General features: G+C 36.0%; 1 protein-coding gene across 1 annotated transcript in view; it reads left to right on the forward strand.

Annotated features, from left to right (window-relative positions):
• Nucleotides 1-15,312, forward strand: part of LOC113055316 (thrombospondin type-1 domain-containing protein 7B-like) — a 47,845-nt gene that overhangs the window by 4,581 nt on the left and 27,952 nt on the right. The window contains exon 2 of the mRNA XM_026221540.1: nucleotides 9,364-9,516. Coding sequence (XP_026077325.1) covers nucleotides 9,390-9,516 — 127 coding nt within the window. The 5' untranslated portion in view covers nucleotides 9,364-9,389. The remainder of the gene's footprint in view (nucleotides 1-9,363; nucleotides 9,517-15,312) is intronic.

The raw sequence follows: 15,312 nt of genomic DNA on the forward strand, positions 1-15,312 counted from the left end.
TCTTACCTGTGGTTTTCACAGATGGGCTTCTAATGGCTCAAATTTTCAGGGTCACCTCCCTCAAACAAATTTCTTATCAGCTTTTGTCCCTCTCTTTCCATCTATCCATCTATCTATCTATCTATCTATCTATCTATCTATCTATCTATCTATCTATCTATCTATCTATCTATCTATCTATCTATCTATCTATCTATCTATCTATCTATCTATCTATCTATCATCCATCTGTCCTTCTACCTAAGAATCAATGAAATTATCTGTCTTTCTATCTATCATCTGTCCAACCATCACGCAGTCTGTCAATCTGCCTAACTATCAGACTGTACATTTATCTTCTATCCTTGTACATGTACATTTGTCCTTCTATCATCCTTTCATGTTTAATTTTTTTGTCTCATTGTTTAATTTTTGTCCACTTTCAGATTGTACTGGATCTATCTCTGTTCTTTTTTTGTCCATCTCCCTTTGTACTCTCGCTGTCACTTTGACAGATCTATGTTGTGACGGATTTGTGTGTGTATCCATCTATACCGCCATAAAATATTTGTGTGTTCATTTTATTGCTCTGAGGGTCATGCATTCGGAATGGGCCCATCGGTGCTTTGTTCAGATCCATTGTGAGAGAAGAATGCAATGTGTGGCGTGAACATGTGATTCCCGTGTTACAAGTGCACATTAGTGACGGAAGATTGAATGAGTGTGTGATGTGAGTGTGATGTGAATGTTTAAAGCCCAGAGCTTGATTCATAATTAATGCTATTGTTTTCATAATTTATATGAATGGGAACAGTAGTTGGGGGCACTTAGTAATCAGGGTTTTGCTGGGGTAATTATGTTAATTGATTTTAAATAAAGGGGTCAGGCACACCACATAACACATGCACATTGGTCTTTTAGCAATTTAAATGAGTTTATTTTTGATCTCAGAGGAAGCATTTATGCTGTTATTGTCAAGAAATGATTTCAGTTGTGCTGTTGTGTTTAATGTCAGGTGTGCTGCCATGTTGCTCCGATGTTCCGCTCGTTGTTCTGGGAGTTCTGTTCAGTAATAATGGATCTAATTACAATTATGCTTATATTTCAACAGCTTTTCCCAACTACACTTCTCCACTGGGAAAAGCATTGGTTTGGTTTTGGGAGAGTCAGATGAAGTTTTGAGGGAAAAGATTAAATTCCCACTTGTAATGGGTGTATAAAAGAGTCTAAAGTGTCTGTGGATGCACGTTTGTGAGACCGAGTACGACTTGCGTTGTTTCCTCTCCACAGAAATCATTCCAAACATAGAGTGCTGGTGCGCTCATTGCTATTCACACACGCGTCTGTCTGTATCATATCTTTAAATCTGCTAATTAACCTCATTACGACGCTCAGCCTGCAGGGGATCCAGTGTAAACCGAAGCATGCACTCATGCACACACATAGATTCCACATGAAAACTCCACAAACTCAATGCGGACTGCTTCCCAAGTTTAATTATGAAAAGCCCACTACTGAATAATTAATACTGTTGGGTTGCCCTCAGCGTCTCACTTAACAGAGGCCAAGTGGTCATTGTGGTCCAAACAGACACAGTCCTCTGTAAACTGCCACCTGCCAAAAACATTACAAATGCAACTTAGATTATACACTATACATCAGAAAACTCATAATACAAGCCTTCTGTGGGACTCAAGCTATAACAACACAAAATGTGTCTAGTTAACATGATGGTGGTCTTCCACCTTTGGCAGCTTTGTACGCAGTCGTATAAGTGACTGAAAACGGCACTTATTCAGAAACAGGCTTGACTTATACTATGGATCAAAACATTTTAATAGCATTATTAATATTTTAATAGGTCATCAGTCGGCAGAGAATGCTTCACATTATGTGGGGAAGATTCTAAATGATCATTTTGAAGATAGTTGTGCACTTCTGGTGGTAAATGTGTTCCTCGTTATTGTGGTTACTAATAAATGTCTGATAAATCGAAAGTAGCAGTGAAAAAGGTCAAATGTTCTGGTAGCCTTTTGGCAGCACTGGTTGTCTATTTGATTCTCAGGGAGCCCAGATACTGATAAAAGCATATCTTGAATGCGCTGTCACTTTCATTACAGGTACATGGTACAAGTATGACAGATGTATTAAACAATAAATCCATGTTAGCTGTAAAGACAAGTTATCCAAAGTGCAGTCAGGGGGCTGAAGCCCATCGATGAGTGTTATTGTAGTTTGTGCTTCTCCAGTCTCTTGGTTTATTTGATCATTGATTTGATCTGCTACACACTTGAAGGTTCCTGTATCAACCATCATATGAGAAAGTCTCAGCATCTGCTGTGCAAAAATAAATTGATGTTTAGTGAGAATGATTTACAGTAGACTAGACACATCTGAAGAGGTGTAGAGTGAGTGTGTTTGACATTTCTGTTTGCTTCAGTTGATTTCTTACTAGGATACTCCAATAATGGACTGTTTCAAAAGATGCTTTATTGAAACACAGACACAGAGAGTGACTCTAAAATAATTCTACAATAGTTGTTTTTTTAAAAGCAACAAAATTATTTTTTTAATTCACATCATATGAAAAATCTGTACAGTACCTTTTATTTGCATATAAGCACCTGTTTTTAATATTGAGCATTTCTTTTTGCTGTTGATGTAATTTGCATGCATTGAGTATAATGTTCTGCTGCTTGCAGTATAGACCGTTTTCTTGATTATAGCAGAAGGAATTTTCTTTGCATCACATTGCAATGATGCAGCTGTGGAACGTCCAGTGGAGAGGTCCAGGACTTTGTGAAGTGCAGTGATGAAGTAGAGGCTTCAAAGGACTGACAGCAGCTGGTCCTGTCTGGCCCTTCAAAGGCATCATAAGTTTGGCAGGATACAGGGTCTATACCAGTACTGGGGGTTTCTGTACAATGCATTCAATTCAAACAACCCAATGCATGTTAATGGAATAATGGGACATCACACTAGCTGTTAAAATTCTGACAGGCTCATAAAAAATAAATAAAAAAACTTTATATTTTTATTCATACAAATTTTTAATTGATTTGATTTTACATGTCACTATAGCTGAAGGACCACTTCCCAATCTATCACTGCTAGCTCACTGTCTAATCTTTCATAAACCCTGCGGCGTTCACAGATAAAACAAGATCGCTTTATAAAAACAAGGTTAAAGTGTCGACATTTGTCGGAGCATTTCTCTCTGTTGTTTCAAATGAGAGTTAAAACAGTGACTCCAGCTCTCAAAGATCCTGAGCCCAGTTTTCAGGCCTCACGGCTAAGAATCACAATGGGACTCTGAAGAACAGATGAAAGAAAAGACAATCAAAGACAACTCAAAAACATGTTGAGTTTGCTTTAAGTGAAGCACTTTGAAACCCACTTCCCGCTCTGTTTTTTATGCAGAAACTCTCATTAGTGTGGCACACATGAAAACAACAGTATTTCAATCTGTCTGGAAATTAGCTCAAAGACTAATAGACTGTCTCTCTTTCTCTCTTCATCTTTATCTTCAGTTTTACTGCTGTAAGTCTTTGCTGTTCTTCAGATGTTGAGATATTGAATGACGGATGCTGTCACTAAAAGAGGTCCTCAAAGTGGCAGTTTACTTTCATCTCAGCTATAGGAGAAGGCATGGATCCTAGTTTTTAATGCACTCGCACAAGGTCCAATATTACATTTTTGCTGCACTGGCCAATGGAGGGTGAATTTAATGGCCATAAATCTTCCTTACTGGCCGCAAAATTGCATTTTACATTATTTTTAAAACAGAAGCCATATTTTCCTCCTTTAGGCAATGCAATTATTCCACTGTTTTCTCCAGTGTATGTCGCTGTGTGACTCGCAGCTTTATGTATGAGATCTCACCTGAAACTATATCTGACATATGATTTTGTTCCTCATATTTTCATGTTGGTGGTTTAATCACTTACTGCTGGCTTGCAATGCGACCGTCTGACAGATTCTTCTGTTTGGTCTTAAAGCAGTCAGGCAATTATTGTGCCATTTGACAACAACAACAACAACAATAATAATAATAACATTATTGTTATTGTTGTTGGAAGTCTGGCATGTTTTATTTAGTAGATTGTTTTTCTTTTATTATAAATTGTCTATGTCAACTAAAATAGTGCTGACAATAATAATAAATTATCAATAATATTTATTATTATTATTATTATTATTAATGTTATTTATTATTAATGGTATGAAATGACATTACTAATGAACAAAACAAGTAAATGTTTTTAGGTTATTTTATCTTGAGATAAATTTTATTAGAAGACACACAAGTGTGTTAGACTATCAATTAATAAATTTTTAATTATGTATTATATTGCCGTTTCTATTAAAAGAATGCGTATGTAAAATAATCACCAAAGCTAATTTTACCTGCATTTGGTGCTTAGTGAATGCAATGTTTGGACACTGAACTGTCATGTACGTAGTGGACTCTTTTGAAGCCAGAAAGTCAATTTCAAAGCCCTTGGATGTATCTGTAATTGCACTCGCTCTGTTTTCCATACACTTTACCAATTATAGGCCTATACCTCATCTTATTTAAGACCTAGCTTTCTCCAGCCACCAAGGAAATTACAAGAACAGATGTTCAATCCATCAGCTCCGCACAGATCTCATTTGAAGGCTATAGAAACTAAATTTTTATTGATTCTTTCATTTCCACTTGGGTTCATAAGTGTATGTGCGACAGTTTCCTGCTGAGCCAGAGCTGGACTGGCTGTATATAGCTGCCATATGCTTCCTGCTGCAGAGCTCAGGGCCACAGTGGGGTCTGTGTCCTAATTGAACTGTAATTGACTCAGCAGCAGGGAAGGTCAGTTTGTCACTGAGCACTGCATACAATGAGCCGTCGAGTCCTGTTACCTGATCTGTCCAGTTATGACTTATGCCAAAGGCTCTGAGATACTATTTTTACAAAGTAAAACATGAAATTGATGCGCATAATTACAAACGCACACACAGAAACACCATATCAGGTGAACTAGAGAAAACGTACACACTGTGTGACATGTGGATTAACACTGACACTAAAGTAATTACTTGATATAGTTGACGCAACTCAATTGCGGGCGTCTGTCTTGTATGTGAACACTAATTGGAGGGATTTTACTGTCTTCACTATCCTGTTCTATTATACACATATTCTGGAGAGGGGGAGAAATACAGTACATTTTCCCTTTTTTATTTCTTCATCAAAATGTAAAATTAAAATGTATGTTTTAATTCTAAAAAAAAAAATATGGGTCAAAGACGAGCAAGTGTTTAAGCACAAAAAAAGTGTAATACTGCTTTAAACTGTCGTAGCCAAAAAAAAAAAAAAAAATCAAAAAGTTTTCTGTTTTATTTAATTGCAATTTTGTTTTTGTTTTTCTGAGCAAAAAATAAATATCATACATTTTCCCCTGATTTACAGAAGACACCCAGTAAAATGTCATTCAGTGTAACAAGCCTGGCGTATACAGCAAAAATCAATTTATGACATATTAAAAGACTAATTACTTTCACCCCAAATACTAATGAGTTGTAATTTTACATTTTTAACATTTGCCACTATCCTAGGTTTTGCCCATTTGTCAGTAAGAATTTTTTACTAATTTAAAACACAATAAAATGGAGTATGCTCCATTATTCATTTAGATATTTTAATATGTAAATGTCAGAATAAGCATGTTGTTTGAATTTTTGCATAAATATTGTGTTACACTGAATGACAATGTAACATTATTTCAACCAAATCTTGACATTTTATTCTCCAAAAACTTATTTGAAACCTTAAAAGTAGACATTTTACTTACATTTAATGTGCTTTCTATGGACACAAAATCACTTTTGTACATTTATTTTGATGCGGACATCTTAACGTCTTTGACCCATATATTAATGTATTTCAATATATTAAAATCAGTACGATTTTTTTTTTTTAAAACCTGTATTTAGCGAGGATGCATTAAATTAATCAAAAGGGCCGTGGATCTTCTTGAAGTTGTTTCTCTCTTCATTAATGCAACCTATCCATTTGCACATTAATTATTCCGATAGAGAAAATAAGATCAACGATTCATAAAGAGGAAACATCTGTGAGAGCAGCCGCTGCAATAACGCAAGATTAGCTCTGTTGTCCTCTAGGTTAATTACTACAATACTGCGGAAGCAAAGGTTAAACAAAGGTGAGCCATATTGGCATTTAACTTGGATATCTGAGTTCCTCCTCACCTGAAGCGTGAAAATTTGAGTCAACTCTAAATCTCAAGCGTGGGAGATGTTATGAAGGAAGGGTGAATTTTAACACAGAGTTAAATGTTTTAAATGAGATGCCATTCCAAGGCTGGCATTATGAAAATGTCATTGCACTTCCAGTGGGTGAAAAGTGATTTCAAGGGAGTGAAGCCCACCTGAAAATTGCTGTGGAAATGAGTATGCTTGTTGTTGCTATGATTAAACCTTGAAAAAGCTTTCTAAATGCATGCATATATATATATATATATATATATATATATATATATATATATATATATATATATATATATATATATATATATATATATATATATATATACAGTATATATTAAACAGCTTACCTTGAAAGAGACTGCCTAGAATAGACCTATTAGGAAGGAGGTGTTTGTGTGTTTCCTGGGGGCCCAATGATACCTTTATGCTGGAGATCAAGATAAATTTGTTCATTATTCTTTTCTTTACAACCTCTCGACCCTCAAAAACAGAGCTGAAGATTTCTAGGTTTAATGAAAAGGATGCACCCATTTAATCAGCCAAACACACTATTTAATTAAACTTTTCAGCGAATTCCTGAGCCCTGCAATTCCTCAAATCTCTCCGGCCTTCTTGAAAACCGAGTGTTTTAATCAAGCAGTCATTTGTAGATCCCAATTTCTGCTTTGTGTGTGTGCGGATGCATTGGAGTCTGCACATGCGTGAGTGAATGGAGTCCTGTCGAAACTGATTAGCTTTGTAATTACTCTTCGGTCTCCGGTCAGCGCTAACAGACATGTTTAATGCTATGCGTCGATCTACATTCTTACGATGAAACGAGCAAGGAATTCTAAGATGACAGCACTTGGAGCAATGGAGCTGAGAGCGGTGTCTTTAAGCTCACTTCAGTTGTGACAGGCTTTTAAGCAGCTAACGAAACATTTGATGCAGATCCAGTCAGTGTTATGTAGTACTGCTGAATGGAATGTGATTTACATATTTGGAAACTGGAGTGGTATGGGGATTATGGAAAAGGAAAGAGATAGATGTGGAGAAAAAGTAGGAATAATCTCTCAGGAACATCAGGGGGAATAGAATGGGAAGATATGGAGCTGAGTAGCTAATAGCCATTTAGCTAGTAAAGAGTCTCGGAAGCAGAAAACCATTACAGCCAGTGAGCATTAAATTAAATCACAAGCAAGTGGTGTTTTGTACAATGTGCATTATTTTGTTTAATTTTAAGAGATTCAATAATCCTTAATCATTAATAAATATCTCCCTCATCCATCTGAGAGGGTTAATAGACTACTGTTTGTCTGAAACAGATGTTCCGGTGGAGTTTTGCAATTATTAAGTGGATATTTTAGGAATAGTTCACCCAGAAATGAAAATTCTGTTATCATTTGTTCACCCTAATGTCGTTCCAAACTTGTATGAGTTGCTTTCTTATGTTGAACATAGAAGATATTTTGAAGATTGCTGGTAATCAAACAGTTGGTGGTTGCCATTGACTTCCATTGTAAGAAAAAAATACTATGGAAGTCAATGGCAACCACCAACTGTTTGATGTTCAACATAAAAAAGCAACTCATAAAGGTTTGGAACAACATATGAGTGAATAAATTTGGGTGAGCTATCTCTTTAAGTATCTTTTAGAGTCACTATACAGTATTTAGTCTTTAACTCCTGCTTTTTATAACCTTTTGTCTGTTCTCTATTGTCCTCCTCTTCTCTCCAACCTTTTCCTCTCTCTTCTAAGTGACAGATTTGACATAGCGGGAATGTGGCAAACGTAATTTAGCTGAGTAGAATCAGCCACGGCTCATTGTGTGGAAAGCACTGAGTGTCCTGTTCATCTCTTTAAATGTTCCCCTCAAACAGAGCACACGCTTCATGCAGTCAGCTCTAACAAACGCCAATGAATTCCCTTCAAGAGACTCCATGGATATTTTTATGTGTGCCTTAGAGACAGACGAATAAAACGAGGCAAAGAGGGAGAGGAAACAGATACGGAGTAAGGATTTCACAGGTTTAGGTTTCGTATAAATGTGTTCAGTGTCTCCAGGGAGGAAATCTTCTCTGGCAGATCCTATATTTCTCACTTGTGCTAAAGCTTCTATACTGAGATTTTAAACCAACATCTAGGTAATGAAACACATTTGGATCTGTGGCTGGAAGTTAATTAGTACAGCAGATATATAATAGAAGCTGAAGCGCTTTGTTCTATTGTGTGCTAGACAAGGAAGGATTTTGTATAAAAGCATTTTTACATATTATTGCATATTAGATGATCATTTTGGAGATTTCACCTTTTTGACTTAGAATTTCAACCTTGAGTTATTTTCCTGATCAGGGTAACCTCAAATATGAATTAAAATCATAAAGACATTGAAAACCATAACAATATACCCAACATGGATGATACTCAATTAGAGGACATTTGCATTTAAAATCTTTACCAGAAGAAAATAACATCACATGAAGCTGGTTGCAAACCATTTTTTTAGTTGCAAGTAAATGTTCAGTCAGTAACAGTTGACAGAACCTTTAAACAAATCAATATTTTTTTTAATGAATATTTTACTTCACTTAAAAAAAAAGCTAATTTTATTTTTAGACATAGCAATTTAACATATATTGAAGTCAACATTTTAATTCATTATTAAGTCATGAAATAAAATAAAAAAAATTAGACATTAGGGAGTATCAGGCTAAATAGTTCTGTCAGTTTCTAATATGCTTTATCTTGATGGATAAATGTGATATTTCTGATAAGAACTGTTTGAAAAAAAGCATAATTAACATCAATAGATATTAAACATAATGTTATATGATGAATTGTCGGATAAGGTGTTCTATTAATTTTCCAAATGATCAGCTGCTTGATGGATAAAATCTCATAGACTAAGATTGAAGGAGAGACTAGAAACCAAGATGTTACAGACTTTTGCCAGTAAGAAACCACTTCAGAACTTCAGCAACATGGAGAGAGAGAAAAAAGGAGTATTATCCAGAAAATATACAAATATGAATATTGTTAGATTTTTGTATCCGGTGTTCTAATTTTCCATAAAACTGTACATGAGATGTCTTAATTTAGTTTCTAGAACAAAATGACCGTGTGTTTCTTCTCTGCAGGATAGATACCAAGAAGCTGACAAAAGATGGCATTTCTGAAGGATGCGATTACCTTGTTCTTCACCCTGTGGGCTTCCCTCCTTCATGTAGCATTAATGTCCCTTTCTCTGGGGGCTGAAGCACCAAAAAGAAGCCAGTACATCTGGAAAACAGGTGAGTTGCCAATATGTCCAATATAAGCTTTCTCTTGGATGACAATGAAATTCATTTATGCGGTCCCTCGCTGAATTGAGTGTTTCTGTTATCATTCACTCACTGTTATGTTGCTACAAACCTGTATGACTTTCTTCTGTAGAACACAAAAGGGGATTTTTTGAAGAATATGGCCACTGTTTTCCATATGAAAGCCAAAAGATAAAATGATTTGTTTAGATACTTCTGTCATAGGGAGCTATAAGGCTTTCCATGAATATCTAAATGTTGGTCTTTTTGTCAAATCAAAGCTATCGTGTGGGTTCAGACACCTTGGAATATTGTGAACAAGATGCTTTTATGCAGCTTTTTTGGTCATTTGTGGATCTTGACACCCCAGTCTTTTAAAAATGTCTTATAAAAAAATATTTCTGTGCTGACATAGGTTTGGAAACATCATGAGGGTGAGCAAATGATGACATAATTCTCTTTTTTTATATTGTTTCTCTAACAGAGCACAGGATAAATCTGCAAAACCATACTGCAACAATTATTTCAATGTTTCCAGAAATGCTTAACACACAGTTTGTGTTTCTAAGATGCATCCACAGACTGAGCCAGAGAATTCTGACACATTTTGATATTTCTTTAAGGTCAGATCCAGTCGGAGAAGTCACATATTAGGACTGCATCATCAAATGTGTGAATGACAGTGTTTAGTACAGTACAGTCAGTCGAGGAGCAAGGTGATACACATTTTTATTCTGTATTTGATCCAGGAAAACAGAAGTGGTAAATAAAAATTGGTCCAGGTTGGATATTACTCCTTGTTGTCGCAGATCTTGGATCAGTAGGCATGTATGTACGGCAGTTCAGAAAACTGTGAGACCATCTGCCTGTGTTATCTGTGAAGTCTGATCAATCTTATATCCAGCTGGAGTTGCACTGAGAATTCCTCATGTCGCCATGGCAACAATTGTTAAACGTGAGATTGACAGCTCACAAAGAACAGAAGATTATTACTTGGCCTATTAATGGCGTCCGGCGTATCCAAGCTACTGTAGCTTACATTTCAAGATGCCACAATTAAGTACTTCTCCAGAACTCTTAAAAAAACATCCAACATAAGCCTATGAAAACCTCAGGAATTTCATGTCAACTTCCTATTTGGGTGGTTATATAATAAATTATATTTTACAATATATTAAAATAGAACAATTATTTTAAATTGTAACAATATTTCCAAATAATACTGTGTTTTTGATCAAATAAATTCTTACAGTACTGATCCCAAACTTTCAATAGAACAATAAAGTATGTTGATATTTCAGCAGAGTTTCAAAAGAATAAATATATACTTTAAATATTTAGGTTTTTAATAGATTGAATTATAATAAATATCAGTTTTATTTTGACTAATTGATTTACGGGCACTTCTTTTTAAAAGTTTACTACCTTTGAAAGTTATTGTAAAATGTACACACTGAATGAATGGATATTTGGGTGCAGGGACATCATTAGGATTGGAAGACGGGGGGGCTTAGCCCCCAGGGTATTTGTAACTGCGTTTGTAAAATCTTTGCACTCACATACAAGCATGTGTGTGTGTGTGTGTGTGTGTGTGTGGATGCAATAAACCATAATTATAATCATCTCAGCCCTAGTCAGAATATAGCTAGCATATATAATAGATGTAATGAAATAATTTAGTTTATGCATAGTGCCTAGACCTGCCAACAAATGCTTATTTTTAGAAGAAAACAAAACAATCCTTAGACATAGACCATTATTGACCTCAATCACACCGGCTCCCTCAGAATCAACTGCCGTGCCAATCTCCTGCGGCTGCTTCTCTTTCTCTCTACTAAAATATCTTCGAAAATCCATCTCATCTGCTCAATGAATTGAAGGATACAATGGTATCGTCCCCTTGGATTTATAAGGTTCTAACTGACATTTTTGTCAAAATTGTGTTATTCCCATATTTTTATTCTGTGAACAGTCGCTTTAAAAAAAAAAGAGGGGGTCTGTAACGATATTACATTCGTAATCATCGGGAAGAAGGAGGCGGGAACCGGCGCACATCAAAACATTTTAATATTCAAAAATAAATACAAAACATAAATAAAAAGAAAACATAAAATAATGTCCCAGGCCTGGTCCTCTCCCGTCCTTCAAGGTCGTCGCTCCAGTTTTATATCCTTCCATCTCCTACGTGGGACTCGATACCGGCGGTGGGGCTCAGGTGCAGCTCATCTTCAATCACTACACCTGGCCTCACTCCTCGTTCCCACGCCTCTCGGCCCCGCCCCACTAGCCACAGGGTCTGAAAAGTCGCTAAAACTAGCGAACAAGTCGCTAAGTAGGCAACACAGGGCCGGAAGGTGCATAGCAAGTTCAGACCAAACTACAGTAACGATGAGACGAGATCTTAAAGCTGCCAGTTCACACCAATGCAACCAGACGGTGTGGTGCATCATCTTGATAGCACAACGACTCTTTGTACTTCCGTCCAACTTCTGACTTTTTACCTATTTTTTGTCGCTGGATATATATCATTTGTTGCGTTTAAATATGAATGAGGATACGGTTATTGATAAATCAAATTGTTATTGACTGTTGTTCTTATCATTTAGGGGGCTTAGGAACATTTTGGGGTGGCTTCAGCCCCACTAAAATAGGCCTAGCGACGTCCCTGGTTGGGTGGATGAAGGGACAGATCAACAAGTGTTCAGTGTTGATGAAGGCAACTTTTAAAAAGCTTTATAGATAAAGTAGGGATGTTAAGAATGTAGACGTTGTGTGTGAAGCGGTGGTCAGTTCTCAGAGGCTCTGAGTGAGTTTCCTCATGTGCTGTGTGTGCGTCGAAGAGCTGCTCTGAAGGGCCACGGGGGTGATGATTCCTGAAATGTAAAATCAATGCTTGTTTCATCCTGAAGGAGTGGGTCCACTTTTCCCACTGAAAAACGCTCATTCGGCCACCTACACAGTTTATTTTGTACTCAAGGTCTAATTTTCTTCACTTTTGTTTGTGCTTAATTTTGTTCAGTTGTCCTGTGTAAATGAGAAAACTGTGTGCTGACAAGGGAACAAATTCTTCAGTTTGTGTCTTAAATGCACTTTGGTGGCTTGAAAACCTAATTTTGAACCAGCTTGCCTGGAGTTCTTCTATCTGACGTCACAAGCTGCTGGACAGAAAATTACTTTCAAAACAAGTTGGAAATTAATCTTTAAAAGAGAGATGAAGACGGCTAGTAAAAGGTGATCTCATAACTAACAGACATGTACTAAAAGCCATTAAGGTGCTTTAATACAGGAATTACTTTGCATGTTAGCTACATTCTTCATACATAATATGCAAATAACAAGTGCTTCACAAGTTCCTTTTTTAAATGAAACATACGGTATGAAAGAATGCAATTTATACATTAAAAGCCCCTATAACACATCACCATGATATTGAAAAATACAGAAAAATAGACATGGAAAGCACTTGCACCAATCAAACACACATTTGCTACTTTTATTCTAAATTTTTGCATTTATACATTTGCATTTACATTAACAGGAAATGTATATAGTTAAACATGTATTAGTAGGGTCCAGTGCTTTGGACCCTATTAACTTCTATTTTATGAAAGTCTTCTGCTGTGTTTCACTGAATAAAGTGATTTATACGAATTGGACTGACAGGTGGAGCAAATGATGACAGAATTTTCTTTTTTGCATGAAGGATCCCTTTAAAACACACTTTAAAATAATACTTTTCAGGCAAAATGTTTTGCAAAAAAGAGGGTTATTAGGTTTTTAAATGATAAATCGGTAGAACATGTTCATACTCTAGTTAGGGTGATGAACAACATCTGTGTGGACACGTGTAAATTCACATCATATATTCATATCACTTTGGAACTAGTGTTTTACATGCAAAAAGCCGCAGAGCCATTGCCTTCCAGAGCAACATCCCCAAGTCGTTCTCATTTAAGACATCAAAATCCACCAGCACTCACCCCAGACTCTAACTGAATCGTGACAGGCCAATAACAGCTCGATTTCCTTTTCTAAAGTGTCTGTGATAGGCAAAAGAGCACTGTAATTGCATCTGTGACCATCAGCGAGTAATTAATCTGTCATGTGCCCTATTGTTTCACCCAGGATGCATCCAAAAAGTGGGTGAATGAGTGTCAGACTAGAACATTTCTTAACGCTGTTGAGAGGGAGGATGCTGCCGTCTCCAGAGGACTCTAGGTCAGGAAATGTTTTGTTTTTTTAAATGTGTAAACAACACTAATGGCCCTGACACTTTCAGACATCATAAATACATCATTTGATTTATTTCAGCATAAACATTGGTTGCATTGTTGAGTCATGCTGTGTAGCACATGTACTAATGCATTTGTTGATTAGTAAGACAATAGCCAGTCTCCAATTATACTTAACTCTCTACATAAGCTAAACAGAATGTACACATTATTCAAAATGTTTTAGTTGTGTAGCATAGCATCTTGGCGTCTAAATAGCAATAGCATAAATTCCTCTACACTCATAAGTTACTGAATGTTACGGTAGATCTGATTTACACAGATAATATTTTGAATGTATAATAGATTACCGGCCAGAAGTTTGGGGGTCAGTAAGATGTCAGTATTTTTTATCTATTTATATATTTATCGAATGCCTTTATTCAGTGAGGATGCATTAAACTGATCAAAGGTGACAGTTAAGACATTCATACGTAAAAAAAAAGATTTCTCATCAAAGAAATCGTAACATAAAAATATTAGCTTTCATTTTTTTTTTTTTTTTTTTACATTGATAATGATATGAATCAACTGAAGGATCACATAACACTGAAGATTTGAGTAATGGCTGCTGAAAATTCAGGTTTGCCATTATAGGAATAAATTACATGTTAAAATATTTCTATAAAAAACAGTTAATTTTATTTATAATAATATTTCGCAACATTACAATGTTTACTGTATTTTTTATCAAATAAATGCAGACTTCTTACAAAAATGTGAATCTTATCAACCTCAAACTTTTAAATGCTTGTGTGTATTTAAGATATGAATTATATTCACACGTGTGGCTGTTTGCTTTTCTGTGATTAACTTGAAGAGTTTTCTCAGACGCCTGCAGTGAGTTTAGTATCACATTTAATGAGTGTGTAATATCTTGTTGATTACATTTCTAAATCATATTCCTAAGAATGGGAGTGGGCTAGTTTTGTTGCAGTGCTGTTGTTTGCAGTGAGCACAGGGTAAAATCTGTGTACTGAAGAACTTTCCACAGCTGTTAGCTTTGCGTTTTTCAGGCTGGAGAAGACTTCATCTCAGAGTCTGACCCTAACTATGCTAAGGTCGCTGATTACATTGGCTGGGAGAAAAAAATGTAAAGAAACCAATAGATCGAGCTGTTTTCAGCCTGCTGTGGTGAGTTAATGTATCAGTACAGTGCTGTTGTTTGCATCCTCCATATTGCCGGAGGTCTTCCTTCATAATGGAAGTACAGCCACTGAGGAATCCCACCATATGGGGAACTCTGTGTTGTGGGTGATTAAAGCTTTTGAAAGTTTCAATAACAAGAAAATAACCTGCCTTGGGTGTGTTTGAACCAAAGCCTATGATTGGTCCTAATGAAATATATTCAGCAGTGGAGACCGATGGGTTTTGCCTTGGGAAAAATCCTATGAGATTGGAAACCAATTTCAATTTTCACTCAAAATTTGCTTTTTTCAAGTTAATAGAAATTGATAATGTGGATTTTACCAGATAAGATATCATAGTTCAAACTGTATCTCTGTCTTTGTGCTGC

Source organism: Carassius auratus, chromosome 36, assembly GCF_003368295.1.
Source record: "Carassius auratus strain Wakin chromosome 36, ASM336829v1, whole genome shotgun sequence".
Lineage (NCBI taxonomy): Eukaryota > Metazoa > Chordata > Actinopteri > Cypriniformes > Cyprinidae > Carassius > Carassius auratus.